Source organism: Condylura cristata, unplaced genomic scaffold (genome assembly GCF_000260355.1).
Source record: "Condylura cristata isolate star-nosed mole 26May11 unplaced genomic scaffold, ConCri1.0 scaffold00034, whole genome shotgun sequence".
Lineage (NCBI taxonomy): Eukaryota > Metazoa > Chordata > Mammalia > Eulipotyphla > Talpidae > Condylura > Condylura cristata.
Genome location: NW_004567135.1, coordinates 14243481 through 14260198, shown reverse-complemented (window position 1 = coordinate 14260198; position 16718 = coordinate 14243481). Strand labels below are relative to the sequence as shown.

General features: G+C 46.0%; 1 protein-coding gene across 1 annotated transcript in view; it reads right to left on the bottom strand.

The window, feature by feature from the left end:
- The window catches only part of LOC101620266 (antigen WC1.1-like), a 75760-nt gene that overhangs the window by 16043 nt on the left and 42999 nt on the right, over nt 1-16718 (bottom strand). Inside the window, exons 7-17 of the mRNA XM_012732329.1 lie at nt 14834-15148; nt 8435-8743; nt 8027-8344; nt 6375-6458; nt 5984-6298; nt 4753-5067; nt 3163-3204; nt 2769-3086; nt 2066-2245; nt 1580-1672; nt 141-281 (exon numbers count right to left, since the gene is read on the bottom strand). Of these exons, the coding sequence (XP_012587783.1) occupies nt 141-281; nt 1580-1672; nt 2066-2245; nt 2769-3086; nt 3163-3204; nt 4753-5067; nt 5984-6298; nt 6375-6458; nt 8027-8344; nt 8435-8743; nt 14834-15148 (2430 nt within the window). The remainder of the gene's footprint in view (nt 1-140; nt 282-1579; nt 1673-2065; nt 2246-2768; nt 3087-3162; nt 3205-4752; nt 5068-5983; nt 6299-6374; nt 6459-8026; nt 8345-8434; nt 8744-14833; nt 15149-16718) is intronic.

Sequence of the window (16718 nt, the reverse complement as noted above, 5' to 3'; positions counted from 1 at the left end):
CCACGTGCCAGAGACACCTCAGCCAGGTCTAAGAAGGTTCTAGGTATTGATAGCAAAGAAAAACTGAGCTATGATGGGACCAAACTCATCCTCCCCATGACAAGGAAATGAGGCCACTGGAGACAGAGCTGACCACTCACCTGGCTGGGAATCCCCTTCTTCTTCTGGAAAAGTATAATTCCCACTCATTCCAGGGGAAGAAGGAATTTCTCTAGGAACACGAAACTCTTCAACATCATCATAACAGTCTCCTGTGGCACTGGCATGATGTCCCGGAGGCTCTGGAAATGGACAAGCACTGAGGCTGGCTGTGGGTCTCAGTCCCTCCTACTGCAGAGATACCAACAGCTGATACGTAAAAGCTCTGGATTCCAGGGCTGTCTCTGGGCCCTAGGACCAAATATACTTTATCTCCATATTTTCAGAAATTATTTGCCTCTTCTAAATATTCTAGTTTACTTTCCTAACAGGGCCTCACAAACTACAAAGCATGGACAAAGCTATTGTAATATGTAACCTGGGTGCTACCTTCAAGCACATGCTACATGTGTGTTTTGTAATAAATCCAGTCAAGAAGAACCCACCTGCCCATATATCTCTGACACTGTGGGAAACACAGAGAAGGCAACAGAAGGTACCTGGGTACCTCTCACCCAGAAAAGGGCCACCTCACCAGCCCCCACCATAGAGGGCCTGGGTGTCAATCCACTGAGAGCCATGTTGATCTGAGGGTCCAATTTCCAAGGATCCCTCTGGACAAGCCTCATCCCCATGGCTATCCATCAACACTACCAGGGGAAGAGAGGAACAGTTTCCTTTCTTGGGCCCCTTGTCAATAAGATTTCCTGTAGCTGTTAAGTGCAAGCACCAGCAGTCATTGATATCTGAATATCAAAATCAAATTTTGGAGTCTCAGTTTGTACATGACCCACAAATATCATACCATCTCAAGTTCAAAACATAATTCCCAATGCTCACCATGGAAATTCCTGTTGTCAGTTTCAGATGCTACTGGAAAAAAGGTGGCCTTTGAATCTATAGTAATTACATGCATGTCTCCAATTGATTACAAGTAGCTGTGGTACAGAGAACTGGGTCTGATCTTTTCCTTTCTCAGGTCGAGAGAACAAAAGTTTTTTGTGAAAAAGAAAGAGGAGACACCTCCATTCCTCAACACGGAAATTCTCCTCAAGTGACACTCCTGGCCCTCAATCCCGCCATCAAGGGAGCAGCTGTCTGTCCTACCTGGGGCAGATCCAGGTGCTCCCGTCTCCTCATCGTCCCCTGTGTAATAAAGCAGTTTAGACACTGAGTCCTCAGACAGGTGTCCTGGTGGGGAGGAGAACATCACAGAGGGAAACATTTGCCCCCATGGGAGGCCTGATGTCAAGGTTCAGAGGAAATCATGAGGCCTCAGAGCTGTAGGGAGAGGCCTAGCAGCTGCTGCCTCGGGCGGAGGCTGAGAAGGTGGGGTGTGCTGGCGAAGGGAACCTATGGTCAGCTCAGGAACAGAAGGGCAGACTTGGGGGGGGGCGGGAAGTGGGGATTGAATGGGACGGGGATATTGCATGGGACACACCTGGACTGTAATAAAGGTCCTTTTCTGGTAAAGCATAGTGGTCAATCTCCTGGTACAAGGCCTCATCGATGACATCTTCGAAAGCAGGTGAGGCTGTAAAAGTGGCAGGAGTTCACAGACTGCCCTGCAGACAGTCCCTACACTAACAGGCAAGGCCACGGTGCTCTTCAGGGCCACCCTGGGGAAGCCTGCTGGCCTGCCAGGCTCCCTTCCTAACCCTTTTGAAAAAGAACAAATTTTCCTGCCACCAGCTATGACCCTGGACTCAATTACCACTACACTGTTCTCACAGTGTCATCATTTTTTTCAGACATTTTCCAATCGATCTTGGAGCAGGAATTCCACTATCTCAAATCTTGAGGAATACTATAGAGAAGGTGCTGTTTGCAGATGGTGGGTTTGAGGCCAGTATTTGAGCACTTTTCTTGGTATCATAACTGGCTCTACACCTCCTCACGAATTCCCTTCATTATCCCCACGGCCCACCTCTGTGCTCTGCTCTCCCTCCGTGCAGCTGAATGCCCAGGATGACCAGGACCAGGAAGAGAAGGGCCCCCAAGATGATGCAGAGGACCCCGGGCAGGGAGAAGATGCCAGGGCCAGCAGCTGGGTCTGATCTGCTGCCTGAGGACAGAAGAGGGTGGTGAGGTTTCAGAGAAGTTTGTGATCCAGGACAGCCCTTCCCATCACCAATCTCTTAACCCCAAGTTATGTCCACTCAAATCCCGTGCTCAGCTGTGTCAACTGTCATCTGCATCTGGTTCTCAGGGATCTCTATAAAGTAAAAGTGGATGAGGCTGTGGCGTATCACAGTGGCAGCAGCTAACACCTGAGCATGGGCCTGTCCTATACCAACAAAGTTAATTTTCTAGAAATATGTAGGTTTCACTGTGCATTCACTAAAAATGTGGGTGTCTCCTGATTCTCACGGCTCAGAGAAGAATCACTTACCTGCATGGGTTGTCCTCACGCCTGGAGAGAGGAGAAAGGGAGAAGGGGACCATTACTGAGTTGGCTGGGGAAGCCCCAAGTTCACACCTAACACCCTGGCACCATTTTCTCCCCAGCCCCCAGGGGATCAGGCCACAGCCTCCAGGTGCCAAGGCCCAGAGCAGCAGGTGAATCCACAAAGAGCTTCCGGGGCAAACTCAACCCCTCCCCGCACTCCAGAGCCAGGGCCCTGCCCACTCACCCGAGCACCTCACTCCCGCGTCCTCCTCGTGCTTGCAGTCGCTCTGGCCCCAGGGAGCCGCAGGGCAGGCCCACAGCGAGGGCTCCCCGCCCCTGCAGCGCACCTCATCCAGCCAGATGCTGCCGTTGCCAGCGCCAAAGGCCGCCGCCCGCGGGGCGTCCAGCGCCGAGCCGCAGCCCAGCTGCCTGCACACCACGTGGGCCTCGGCCAGGCTCCAGGAGTCGTCGCACACCGTGCCCCAGGCGCCTGCGTGCCACACCTCCACGCGGCCTGAGCACGCGCCGTCTCCGCCCCGCAGCCGCAGCTTCTCCCTGTCTGCAAGGCCAGGGCCCCTGTCAGGGCGGGCGGGGGAGGCGCCCAGGGCACCCGGGGCTGGGAGGGGCTGAGGTACCTGTGCAGGGGGCGGCAGATGGACAGCTCTTCGGCCTCTTTTCTGCAAAAGGAAGCGGGAGCCCTGGGTCAGCCACAGGAAGGGTGGTCACCTGCTTCAGACCAAATGACAAGGGGAAACACCGCTTCCTAGGGCTGGGACTCACTCCATCTTCACCCTCATCAGCAGCTGAAATTATTTTATCTGAGTGCTTGTCTATCACACTCCACATGCCACAACTAACACCCACAGGCATGTAAGTGCTACACCTTCTCCCTGAGCGAATGGACCCTATACAACCTGATTCATATTGTTACAATTCACATTGGGTTGCCTGTCTGTGGGTCCTCAATCGTGCACTCAAGACTCAACTGCAGACACACACAGAAAGGTCAATAATGGATTTATTTACAAGGGGAATAAAAGGAAAGGATTAACTCAGGGAAAGAGAGAGCAAGAGATACAAGTTAACTAATGAGTCCTACCAGTTCCCCTGATCTGGAACCACAAGAGCATGCTGAAAGCTGATGAAGAGCCAAGTCACCCGCCTCTCACCATGAGACTAAGAGACCACTCAGTCTAACATGTGCGGTTTTATATCCAAAACCCAAAATGGTTGCTTAACTCAGCCCTCGGGTCCTAGCAGTCCTTACTTTGCTGTGCTAGGATTCATAGTTTCCTGTGTGGAGTGGGGGTGGAGTCCACAAAACCTGTAACTGTAAAGTTCTTGCAGGATATTCTTTCCCCCTAATAATATCTGTGCTCATGCTCTTAGCTCAGCACCAAGCACCCTAATGGACTTCATTCAAGTCCTGTGTTGAAGAAAGAACCTTCTGTAAGCACTGGGGATAGGGGCTTATGAATGTTTACTGAATGAGTAGATGGCTAAAATCTAGTGGTATATAATAAAGTCATTTAAAATGTCTACTAGGATAAAAATAAGGAAAATATAAAATAATAGCTATAGTTTGACCGACTGGTGCAGATGTATTTATAGACAAAAAGCCAAAACAGGGCCCTCCCTGGTGTTGAAAAGGGTTAGAGCACAGAACTGTGGCACTCTCCACAGCTACCACAGTACAAGTTTGATCGCTGAAAAAGGGGCTGACTCATGGTACAGCAGAACTCTCCTGATCTGCCCGCTGCTCCCCTTAGCAGTGTATTTTTGTCAATCACCCTGTTCTGCCCCCAACTCTGTCACTGATGAATCCTCTCACCTTCCACATCTCTGGCCTGTACCCCAGTTCTTGTATGCATAAATAAATAAATCTTTTAAAAAAGAAAGAAATGGCAGGAACATAAGACACACAGAGAGCATTTATTTAAGGTGCTCAGCAAATCGTTTGGCAAGCCCTAATTAATAGGAAGTCCATCAGGGGATTATTCACACTCCCCACAGATTCACTATTAATTGACCTGATATTTTTCATATGAGCTACCTTCAGCACAATTTACCTTGTATTTTCCTCCAAAACAGGATGGGAACATGTGATTAAATATTTATCCAACTTCACTTTACAAACTTACCTTAAACTCATAAGCTATGTTTGAAAATGTAAACCAGCACTAGCAACAGCACATGGGGTGGAGACAGACACACACAGCAGTCACCTGCACATGTGACAGAAGCTTCCTCTCTTGAAGAGCACGAATGGTATTTCCAAGGGTCAGAAGGACACTGCCAGAGAGAGGTATCCGTCTTGCGACACCGGATTCCATCTACCCACCGGGGTCTAGAACCTTCCCTAGCAGCAACCAAAGGGTTGAGGGTCCCGCTGTCCCCACAGCCAAGCTGTCTGCAGATCACAGACAAGGTCACAGTGTCCATTGGGCTGTTGCACACCCCACCCCAGGTCCCGTTGTAGAAAACTTCCAGCCACCCGGCACAGTCCTGGTGCTCGCTCACCAGCCTGAGGGCTGAGAACTCTGAAAGGGAAAGGGGGAGATGGGGATTGTGAGCACCCTTAAGCATTCTGGGCCCTTAGCAGAGAAGGAACACAGGATGCTGTTTCCTGACAAAACTACAGAATATGAGGAAGGGTGTGGTGAGTGTGGTGGGGGCAGAATAATGGCCCCCCAAGTTGTCTACATCCTGATCCCTGAAACCTGTGAGTACCATTACTTCATATGTGAATACGTTACCTTGCATGGAAAAGATATTGTAAAGATGTGTCTTAAGTAAAGATCTTAGAAAGGTAAGATTACCTGGAACATGGACTGCCCAAGTGAGCCCATAGTTAGACTGTGGACTGTAAAGACCACAGTTTCAAGCTTTGGTTAGAGAGGGAGTGATTATGGAAGTATGGTGAGAAATCTGTAACATTGTTGGCCTGATAGGAAGGAAGGTGGTCTGAGACAAAGAAGACAGTCAGTTTCCAGAAGCTTGAAACTGATTCTGCTACAGAAACTAAAAAGTGATGACACTCTGCTCACACCTTGATTTTAGCCCAGAGAGATGGTGTTGGACTTCTAACCTACAGAAATATAAGATAATAAATATAAGTTGTTACAAACAGAAGTATGTGTTATAACCTATAAATAGTAATATAACATAAAATGTAATTATCTGTTATAAGTACAGTATAAAGCAGTACAGAGAGTGTCAAGATTTTATTAGCCTCAGTAACTGAAGAGTGAGTCCTGCTTGGATGGAAACTGTAGGACGTGGCTCCCTCAGGAGACATTGCTAAGAAGGAAGAAACAGAACCTCAGCTCCCACAGGATGAAAGGAAGCAACAAGCAGGACTCCAGTAGAAGCTACGTCCCCTCTATCGTTTTAGACTCTGTCCTCACCGCTCCATCCTCTTAACCCCACCAGGCCTGGACAGTGGACAGCACAGACCTGAGCAGATGACCCCGGCGTCCTCCTTGTGCCTGCAGTCATGGTGTCCCCAGCTCAGAGATGGGCACTTCCACAACTGGGACTCATTTCCTGTGCACCTCAGCTCTTCCAGCCAGATGGGCCCTGATCCCACCCCGAAGTGAGCAGAGACCGTGGCGTTGAGGGCCTCTCCACAGCCCAGCTGTCTGCACACCACATGGGCATCACGCAGGTCCCAGCCGTCATCACACACGGTGCCCCAGGAGCCCTGGTGCAGGATCTCCACTCTGCCGGCGCAGCGATGGCCTCCGCCCACCAGGCGGAGCTGTGGGTTGTCTGAGGAGGGAGATTCAGGTCAAGGGGGCATCTAACCAGGAAAGGGAAGGTGTTTAATTGTCCTGGGGACCCTCACCTGAGCAGTTTGGTGCACCCTCCTGTGAGGCTGTAGATATTAACAAGTTTTGGGTGCACTGGGGCAGCTCCTGGGTCTGGTTTCCTGCAGAGAAGTAAGGTCAGAGGGTTAGTGTAATTAGAGAATTAAATTGCATCAATACCTAAGGGAGGAGCCTGAGATGAACTGAGCAGCCATGGTATCATAATTTTAGAGTTCCCTTTCTGTGCAGAGAGTTCTGTCTCTGTCAATGCCAAAGTTTCTGCCTTAAAACAAACACTGATAATGAGCTTGGAAAAGTGGGGACAATCCAACTGTTGGTAGTGTTGCACAGCTCCTAATGCTTCAGAAAATATGAAGCTATATGCTCAGAAAGAAGCCAAGAGCAGGGCTGAGCCTATTTCCCCTTGAGATTTTTGTCAATTCAGTCATCACAGAAACAACCTCAGTAGTGATTTGCAAGTAGGAATAGTAAAAAGGGAAATACCGAGAAAACAGCCCAGACAGAGAATAGACAGTATAAAAGGGGCACAAGAGATAAGGTGAAAATGTCTAAGCAGAATATATGTGATGTTATATTTAAGACACAAATGAAGAACTGAAGGTAAAAACTTAAAAATACACAATCACAGAGGGATATTTGTACACTGTGCAGTTCCTAAACATCTCTATAAAATCTTTGATACTGTGTTCTCCAAAAAGTGATGTCCCTGCTCCTTCTCTGGCATCACTCTTGACCGACCTCCATGACTCACTGTAGGCAGCGCGATGCAGCGGAGGAAACACTGCTGGCTTCCGGCACCAGGACAGGAAAGACCCGCAGCCTCCCAGCCCCACTGAGGACACTGCTTTAGGGAGCTGCTCGGCGGAGCCTGTCCTGGGAGAGGCCACAGGCAGGGGTCTGCCATCTCCTCAGGGAGCATCCTGGGATCCAAGGTCTGGCAGCTCTTGTGTGACTTGAGCCTCCCATGACAGTGAGGTGAAAATGCCAGAGAGAACTGCCTTACTGGGTTTCCCTGAATTCCTGACCCAGGAAACCACAGCAAACTAAAAAATATTTTTTTCTGTGTTAAATTTGGGGAAGAAATGTGCATTCAGTAATAGTAACCAGGACAGTTATGTGAGTAAAGAGAAAGAAAAATATTTCTCTTCATCTAAGCTTCTCTAAAAAGAATTGCAAACTCTTGTCTTGAACATGAATGTTGAGAACATCTTCATTCATAGGAGCCCGGACTACTTCCTTTCATGATAAGGCAGCAGGTAGAAGTTAGTAGGGCCTCAGGGAGATTATTATCAGAAAAATGATAGCTTTGGGGGATGCTGCTGGTGAAGGTTCAAATGACATGAAAAAATGTGATTGGCAGTCATAAAAAAAGTAAAATGGCTGTTTTCCATGGTTACATTTTGAAGCAATGCATGTTCAGACAACAAAGGAAAACATCTGCATCAGTAACTGACTGGATGGTCAACAAGACAAGCAGTCAGCATTGCAAATAGCTGCATGGTATGATTTACAAAATACACACCTCACAACACAGGATACATGTCATTCCCAAGAGTACCTAAGCCATTTACGAAGACTGCATATGATGGCAAAAGTGAGTTTTAAATATTTTCCCACAGCTCTACTCTGAGGGACCCGAGCCCCCCGAGTGCAGTCAGTCCCCTCTCACCTGAGCAGGTCACAGAGGCCGTGTGTCCAGGGCCGCAGTCAGGAGCGCCCAGCGCAGTCACAGGGCACGTCCACAAGGAGGACTCATTCCCTAAGCAGTGAAATCGGGCCTTCAAGACCAGGGCAGCTGCTCCCCCAGAGTGTGCTCCTTCGGGGGTGGACAGGGCGACCCCACAGCCCAGCTGGCGACACACAACATGGGCATTGGCCAGACTCCAGTGGAAGGCGCAGAGCGCGGTCCAGCGCCCTGAAATATGAATCTCCACCTGCCCCTCACAGCGAGAGCTGCTGCTGTTCATGAGCCGGACTTCTGTGTATTCTGGGAGGGAGAGACAAGTCTTCAGCAAGCTCTTATGTGTTTCCTACACAGCAGAGTAAGCAGGGAGGGTGAATCCTGCTCGGGTCTCACCTGAGCAGACGAGGTGAACAGCCCCACGGTGGTGGCAGGTGCCTCCTGGACAGGTCACCCTGGGGCAGAACCAGAGACCCTGCTCCCGCCCCTCACACCAGAACTCCTCAGGCCAGACCCGTCCATCTGACTCTCTGAGGGACACACCCTCCCGGACATACGCAGCCTTGCCACACCACAGCTCTGCACAGATGACCTGGGCGGTGAGCAATGTGAAGTTCCCATCAGACACTGGAGTCCAGTCTCCTCCGGAATGCACTTCCACTCGCCCTGAGCAGGGCTCATCTCCTCCAGCCAGACGCACAAATCCTAGAGAAAGGAAAAGGGAGTGTTAATGACCTCTCAGTGGCATCAGAAAAGCCTGTACAGGCAATGGGTGGGCTTTTCTTCTCTAAGGATGGGAAGTAGAGAGAGAATCTGACAGAATCTGGCATTTTCATGAGTAGATTTCTGAAGAGAAATCCAGAAGGATTTGATGGGTTTCAGTTTCAATGACTGAATCCCAAGAACATGGACACTTTCAGGCATTAGAATGTGAATCCTTCTCTAGGATTTGGGAAGCTACAAGCCCTGAGGACATTACTCCAGGTGGGCGTTCAGACTTGCCTCCAAGATGGACAAGCCCAGAATCAACAGAACCATGGCATTAAAGAGGCCAGAGCCTGTCATCCAGACGTGACAGCATCCTGGGGTTTCTGGGGCTACAAACAAGGCCAGTATTGACTCAGGAGCTGGCCCTCAAAGGACTGAGGATAAGAAAAACCATGAGTTCTGGTCTGTGAGAGTTGCCACATGACAGACTGATGTTCAAGGGAAGAAACAGAATTTAATGTCCACTTTCATGGTTCCTTGTTTTATTTTTTGATAATTTTTTATGGCAAGAAATTCCAAGAACTGCTTAGGCGACTGGTTATGAAAAAGGTTGTGCACAGATGAATGTGGAGCTCAGAAATCTCAGCATCGCATAGGAGGAGCTGATCCTGGTTTTATCCCCTGAAGCCCTGGAGTCTGTCAGTGAACCAGAAGGAGAGTGGGAGCTCATGGGAGATCATGAGACACCTGGATGTGCTGATCCCTCCAATACAGGCTTCTTCCAAGAAGAATGCAAACAAGGAAATGAATGAGAGAAATGAAAAAGAAAAAAAAAGATATGAGACAAGCAATCAATAAACTGAAAAAAGAAAATGAGACATTAAAAAAGGAAATAGAAGAAATGCAAGAGATGAAAAGGCCAGTAGAGTAGATAAAGAATGCTGGGAAAAGTAATGAAAACAAAATAGATGAAGTGGAAGAATGAATCAGCACCCTCAAAGACACAGAAATAAAGAGAATTTAAAAAAAAAAAAGAAAGAGAAGTAAAAAGGAAAAATAATGAAGAAACTCTTCAAGAGCTATCTGACACCATTAGGAAAGGAAATATCAGAGTTATAGGTATCCCCGAAAGTGAAGAGAAAGGCCAAGAAATAGAGAAATATTCACAGAGATAATAGAAGAGAACTTCCCTAACATGAAGGAGATGAAAGTAGACATCCAAGAAACAAGAAGAACACCAAACTACAATAACAACAGGACAGCAAGACACAACATAGTAAAACTACCAAGAGTACAAGATAAGAAAAGGATAATGAGAATGACAAGAGGGAAGAAACAAATAACCTATAAAGGGAAATCGATCAGGCTGACATCAGACTTCTCCTAAGAAACACTACGGGCAAGAAGAGAGTAGAGTGACATTCTCAACAAACTTCAAAGCATTAAGTGCCAACCAAGAATACTCTATCCTGCAAAACTCCCCTTCCTCTATGAAGAAAGAATAAGGACATTTTCAGACAACCAGAAACTCCACAATTTCAGCAAATGGGGCTGGGAAAACTGGGAAGCTACATGCAAAAAAATGAAACTAGATCACTACCTCACACCATACACTAAAATCAACACGAAGTGGATTAAAGACCTAAACATAAGAACAGAAACCATAAAATACCTGGAAGCAAAGATGGGCCAAACACTACCCGACATACACTTCAGCGGCATCTTTAAGGATACAGCACCCAATGTAACCATAGTGAAGGCAAGGATAAATAGATGGACTACATCAAATTAAAGAGCTTCTGTACAGCAAAAGAGACATTACAAAAGACAGACGACATCCCATTGATTGGGGAAAAATTTTCTCACACAAAACTAGTGATAAAGGACTGATCACAAAGATATACAAAGAACTGATGAAACTCAACAAAAATAAACAACCCCATCAAAAAAATGGGCAGAAGAGCTAAAAAGACACTTCTCTAAAGAAAAAATACAGATGGCCAACAAGTATATGAAAAAATGTTCAACATCACTCGTAATAAGGGAGATGCAAATTAAAACCACAATGAGCTACCACCTCACCCCAGTGAGAATGGCACATCTTCAAACAACTAGCAACAACAAATGTTGGTGAGGATGTGGAGAAAAAGGAACTCTCCTGCATTGCTGGTGGGAATGCAAACTAGTACATCCATTATGGAAAACTGTTTGGGGGTTCCTCAAACTGCTAAACATGGAGCTTCCATATGACCAAGGAACCCCACTCCTAGGTATCTACCCAAAAGACACAAAGACACTGATTCAAAAAGACACCTGCACCATCATGTTTACTGCTGTTTTATTTACAATTGGAAAGACATGGAAACAGCCCAAATGCCCAAAAGTGGATGACTGGATTAAAAAGATGTGGTACATATATACACATATGGAATATTATTCAGCAACTAAAAAAATAAACACATGCCTTTTGCAGCAACATGGATGGAGCTGGAAAAGATCATGCTTAGTGAAATAGGCCAGAAAGAAAAGGGAAAAAAACCCGGATGGTTTCTCTCATAGCAGGAGTATAATGGAACGGGCAAGAAAATAATAACAATGAACAGCTATATACCATTTTATGAGGGTGGAGTGGGGAATAGGATAAAAACAGTGGGGGGAGGGAAATGCACTGGACTTTGGTGATGGCACATGGGTGATTTGGTGACGGGAAGCCCACGGGGATTACAAGTGAGATGGGAAAATGCACAAAATGATGTCAAAATACAATATTATATTAACTAAAAGTAAATAAAATTACACATTTTTTAAAATTTAATTATTCATTTTCTTACATCATTGTTCATTTTTGGAAATTATTTGACTTCTCCCCTCAGGTACAGACCCCATAGTTCTCCTACCACCATAACACACATGACCATATTCCTCTGTGCTCTTCCCTCCTCAAATTTTACCCCTCTCCCCTCCTGTCAGCCTCAAATCTATGTTTGGCTGTCAAGGTATGTCAGTTATATGACTCTACTTGCTTTCACTGTATTCCACATGTAAGTGCAGCCATCCAATATTTATCTTTTCTTCTGACATATTTCTTTTAGCATAATCCCTTACAGCTCCATCCACGTTGCATTGCAGTGAATGGCATGAGTTTAATAGGAACATTTTAATATTTTCATAATGCCAAGTTTGGCATTATTAGTGAGAAGTAGCATTTTAATATTCCAATAATATTCCATCAATGTTCACCCAAGGTAAATAGAATTTAGTTCACCACAGAGAAGCACAAATTCTTTGATGTCATTTGCATATTTACTGGGATGTAGTTGTTGATTCTGTATAGCTGAGGGCCAGGGAAGAGCCTGACTGACATGGTCAGCCTGTTCCTCCCTGTCTCCTGATTGGCCCCCTAAAGAGAAATATCAGGGTGAAGACTGGCTCTCACTGACAGAATCTGATCATCTTGTCTGTTTCCTGGTTATCATTGTTACTGATCTGACCAAAAAAACAAAAAAGGTCAGGATCAGGATAAGTCTCAAAAAGTCTGCCTAGGGATGTAAAATGGCAGGGGGAGAAAAACAATTTTACTAAGGACCACTGAAGTTGGAATTATTAATCCATGTAACTTAACACTGACAATCCCAAATAATCAACATAAGGAAAACTGAAGGTAAAAAAACCACCTGATATTTGCATTGTGCACTCTAGAGAGCTGGGTTCACATCTGGGTCATAAATTTGAGAGGTACAAACACACTACTACTTCTGTCAGAAAGATCAAGGGACCCATGTCCACACCAGTGAAGTAGGGCTCTTTCATTGACCAAGATCAATGTGTATAATAAACTAAAAAATTCTGAAGAGGCTCAAGCACTTTGTCCTTACTTCAGCCAGAAAAGCAGAGCCCAGGGAAGTTCTGTCACAGGAGTGACTGGCTGAGGATTACAGAGTTGGCACACTCTCTGGCCTCCAAGGGAGTTAGCTCCCTTGGTGCCTGTTTTTATGCTCCTGACAGAAACTCACATCACAGGTTTCAGCACACAGTTTATCTTCCTTCAGGCTCAGTGTTAAGTATATGTCTGGCCTCTCTCGTTTGTGCTTCACCCCTACTCTTCTCTCCTGGGGGAGAGACTACCCTTTCCAATTAAGCCCATGTGCAAAAGAGACATCAACCTGAGTTATAGGTGGGATCTCAGGGACCAGCCTGAGGAATCTGTTCTCTGTGCCCAAACCTGGAGAGCCCCAATTTTCTACACCTCAGCTTTAGTTTAGAGCAGTTTTGATCAGAGGACATTTCCCTCTCACTACTATGGCTTAAGGGTTTGGTTTTCTCTAGGGAAGCAAGAGACTAAGGATGGCCAGATTGGTTTTCGCCACCTTTCTTTCCTTATTCTTTCCCCTCTGACCTCCCTGCACTGTGACTCATCTGTATCCAAACCCACTTTCAGGGCCTCTGACCAGCAGCCTTGCCTGCTTCTGGGTCCTCATCCATCCCTCCAGGCTCAGACTCTTTCTTAGAACAGAGCACTGTATGCTCTGAGATATGGGAAATGCCTCCAAGGGATGTGATATTTGGCCACACAAATATCCACAAAGATTGAGGTATATTTCTTGAAGACATAATTCGTCCTCTACCTTGGGACAATGGAGCTGTCCCTCCCCTTGGAAAGCCAGAGGGATGAGGGTGACCTTCCCATCAAGGGCAGCAAGGGGCAAGAAGAGTGGGCTACAGGTGTCCAGAAATGGGCCAAGATTGAGCCTCTGATCGATACATGATAAAATAAAGACGGGGAGGTTTCAAAGGAGGCGTCTGCAAACTCAGCACAGGTTGCTACCTGGGAAGAGAGAGGCAGTAGTGAACCCCTTCTTACTGTTCAATTCAAAATACGATTGTCATTTTAGAGTTTGCAAGGAAATTTTCTAAGTGCTTGGAGTTTGAATTAGAATAAATCAATGTTCTCATCTCTGCAGTTTACTTCTAATAGAGGAAAATAGCCAGTGCACAGTTTGAAGTCTTTTGAAAAGATTAAGAGAGACGTGGGCAGCACAATGCAGATGGAATTGCTGCTTCAGAAGTGATTTATTTGTATCAGTCAGCCCCACCACAGGCCATATAAAAGTTGTGGTCAGATATGTTGCTGTAAAGACACCCCCTGTCCTCATGCACAGATGGCATCTCCACATCCCCCTGCACCCTCAGTGCTGCTCAGGGAACCCCTTCTGTGTGCTCTCAGCTCCCCAGCTTTCCCTCCTTTCCAGCTACTATAAACTGCTTCCTCCTTTTTTCAAAATTGTTTGTCCTCTCAATCCCACTCTTCTAAAATCCCCAAATGCAATTCATTTTGAAGCCAACCAATAAAATAAGTGTTGTGCTCTCTTTCCATAAAACACACAAACTAACATTTTATTTCTTCCACTACTGACCTGTCAGTGCATGGCTACTTAGCCACCAGTGTATGAACTCAATATTTGAGTCTATACTGGTGTTTTGAAAGAAAATAGAGTCTTTTCCAGTAACAATGAATGAGAATCTATGGCGCAGAGAATTTCACCCACAGCTTTTGGTTTTACTGGGAAAGAACTATGAATATTTATGTTTAACTTTAGAAAGAAGACATGAAACTTGGCATAAATCCACAGTCCTCTGACTTATTCAGAGATATCCTCTGTGTCTCTACTATTAGTAGGCCCTGCAAAACCGCATCTCTTCTGTCCATGCAGAAACTATAACCAGGGAAAGTAAATCTCATTCTCAGTGCATCTCATAGTCTTACTGTACACGAGGAATTAGTGTGGAGCTTTACAGAAGTTTACTCTTATAAAAAGTAAATTTAAAAAAATCATGAAGATTGGTTTTAATCAGGATGGTAATCGATTAAGTTGTTTTGTCAGGAAAGACCAATAGAGAAGAAAGGATTAGCAGTTTCTTTAGAAGTAAAGGATGCTCATCCTTCATAGAAGCTTTGTGCCCTTGGAACTATGGAGAGGTAGGATGTGTCTCAGAGCTTTCTGGCCCATCTATCTCTGCTGTTCCAACAGACACCAGCCCCCTGGAACTTTCCATTATCCTCTGACCCTGAAAATACACCGACCATACCTGAGCAGATGACTCCTGCATCCTTCCCGTGAGAGCAGTAGTGCTTCCCCCAGCCCCGGGATTGGCACTTCCACACGTGGGACTCCGTCCCTGTGCACTGCAGATTGTCTAACCATATAGGCCCTGATCCCAACCCAAACTGAGCAGAGGCCATGGCTCTGAGGGCCTCTCCACAGCCCAGCTGTTTGCACACCACGTGGGCATCAGGCAGGTCCCATTTGTAGTCACACACGGTGCCCCAGGAGCCCCGATGAAGGATCTCCACTCTGCCGGCGCAGCGATGGCCTCCGTCCACCAAGCGGAGCTGTGGGCTGTCTGAGGAAAGAGATAGTCATGTCAAGGAGGCATCTAACAGAAGACTTTAGCTGAAAACAATCTAGTAAGCAGCCTGAAAAAGAAAATATAACTGGGTCCTGTCACATTTAATCCTGAGGTAGAGTTCTATCTGGCTTCTGAAAAGATGTCCAGGAATGCCACAATCTCTGCCCTGGGCAGTTAAATGAGCAGAGAGTGGCCCTCCCTGGTGGCGCAGTGGGTTAAAGCACAGCACTGAGAATCTAAAGCCGCTTCCGCATGAGTTCGATTCCTGCCTGCCCCAGAGGGGACCACATGGCGTGGCAGACCTCTCCTGACCCGCCCGCTGCTCCCCTCAGCAGTGTACTTCGTCCATCTGCCTGTTCTGCTCCCCGCTCTGTCTCTGGTGAAGCCTCTCACCCTCCGCATCTCTGGCCTGTACCCCAGTTCTGTATGAATAAATAAATAAATCTTTAAAAAAAAATAAAATAAAATAAAATAAATGAGCAGAGAGTGACTGTAAAGGGCCAGTAGCTGGTGGAGTCCTTATAAACCACATCCATTTCAATGCCATTGAATTAAAGGGGACAGTTATGAGCTTATCAGACTCCTCATAGTCCTGTTCTAGTCAGAGATGTTCTTGCTATAGTCACTCACAGCTGAAAAATGAAAGGACCATGAGACAGGACATGTATTAACCAGAATATTGGTTCTAGGCTCCAGAAATAACATCTCTTTGAGTAGACAGGCATCTCGCACAAGAAATTAGGTCAGATGAGACTAGCATTGGCCAGATACATTGGGCATTATGCATTTGCTTCTTCCCCCAAACAATATAATCTCTACTTGAATTTCATCTCAGGAATTGCTATTATTCAAAATTTGGAGTTATTCATTCTGTAGGAGAAAATACAATGTATCTCTAATCCCACCACAGAGTAGAATCAGGTTATATTCCTGAGCTGAAAACATGCAAACAGTTCTGACTTTTCTGTCAAATACAGTTTCGGTACTAATATTTTTTTCCTTTTTATACACACAATAAGAGATGCACCAAGAAGTGAAATAATGTATCATTATTGCAATTAAAGTAAGGATAAAATAGAGAATAACCCCTAGAGCTTCTGCTATCATGATTAATGGGGCGGAGGGGTGGGGGGTTGTAAGCTTTATTTTCCATTCCATGACTGGTGCTAGAGGGTGAAATAGGAGACATGAGGGCCACGGGTTTTCTCTCAACATTTTCCCAAGTACATGTTGTACAGCACAGGAGGCCTAAGAGCTATGTTAAAATATCAAAATAACATTTACCAACGAAAACAAAACATCTATGTTTAAGAGGTGAATGAATTAGTTTAAAGGAATTTTATAGAACTAAAGATAGAAACAGTGACTTAGGAAATGAGGAAAACGAGGAGGAAAGGAGAAACAGAATAGTTAAGTTGTATTTGAAGACATAATGGTTGAGAACTTATAAAAGTGGATGGAGGCCCTCCCTGGTGGCGCAGCGGGTTAAAGCACAGCACTGAGAAGCTAAAGCCACTTCCGCATGAGTTTGATTCCCGCTTGCCCCGGAGGTGACCACATGGCG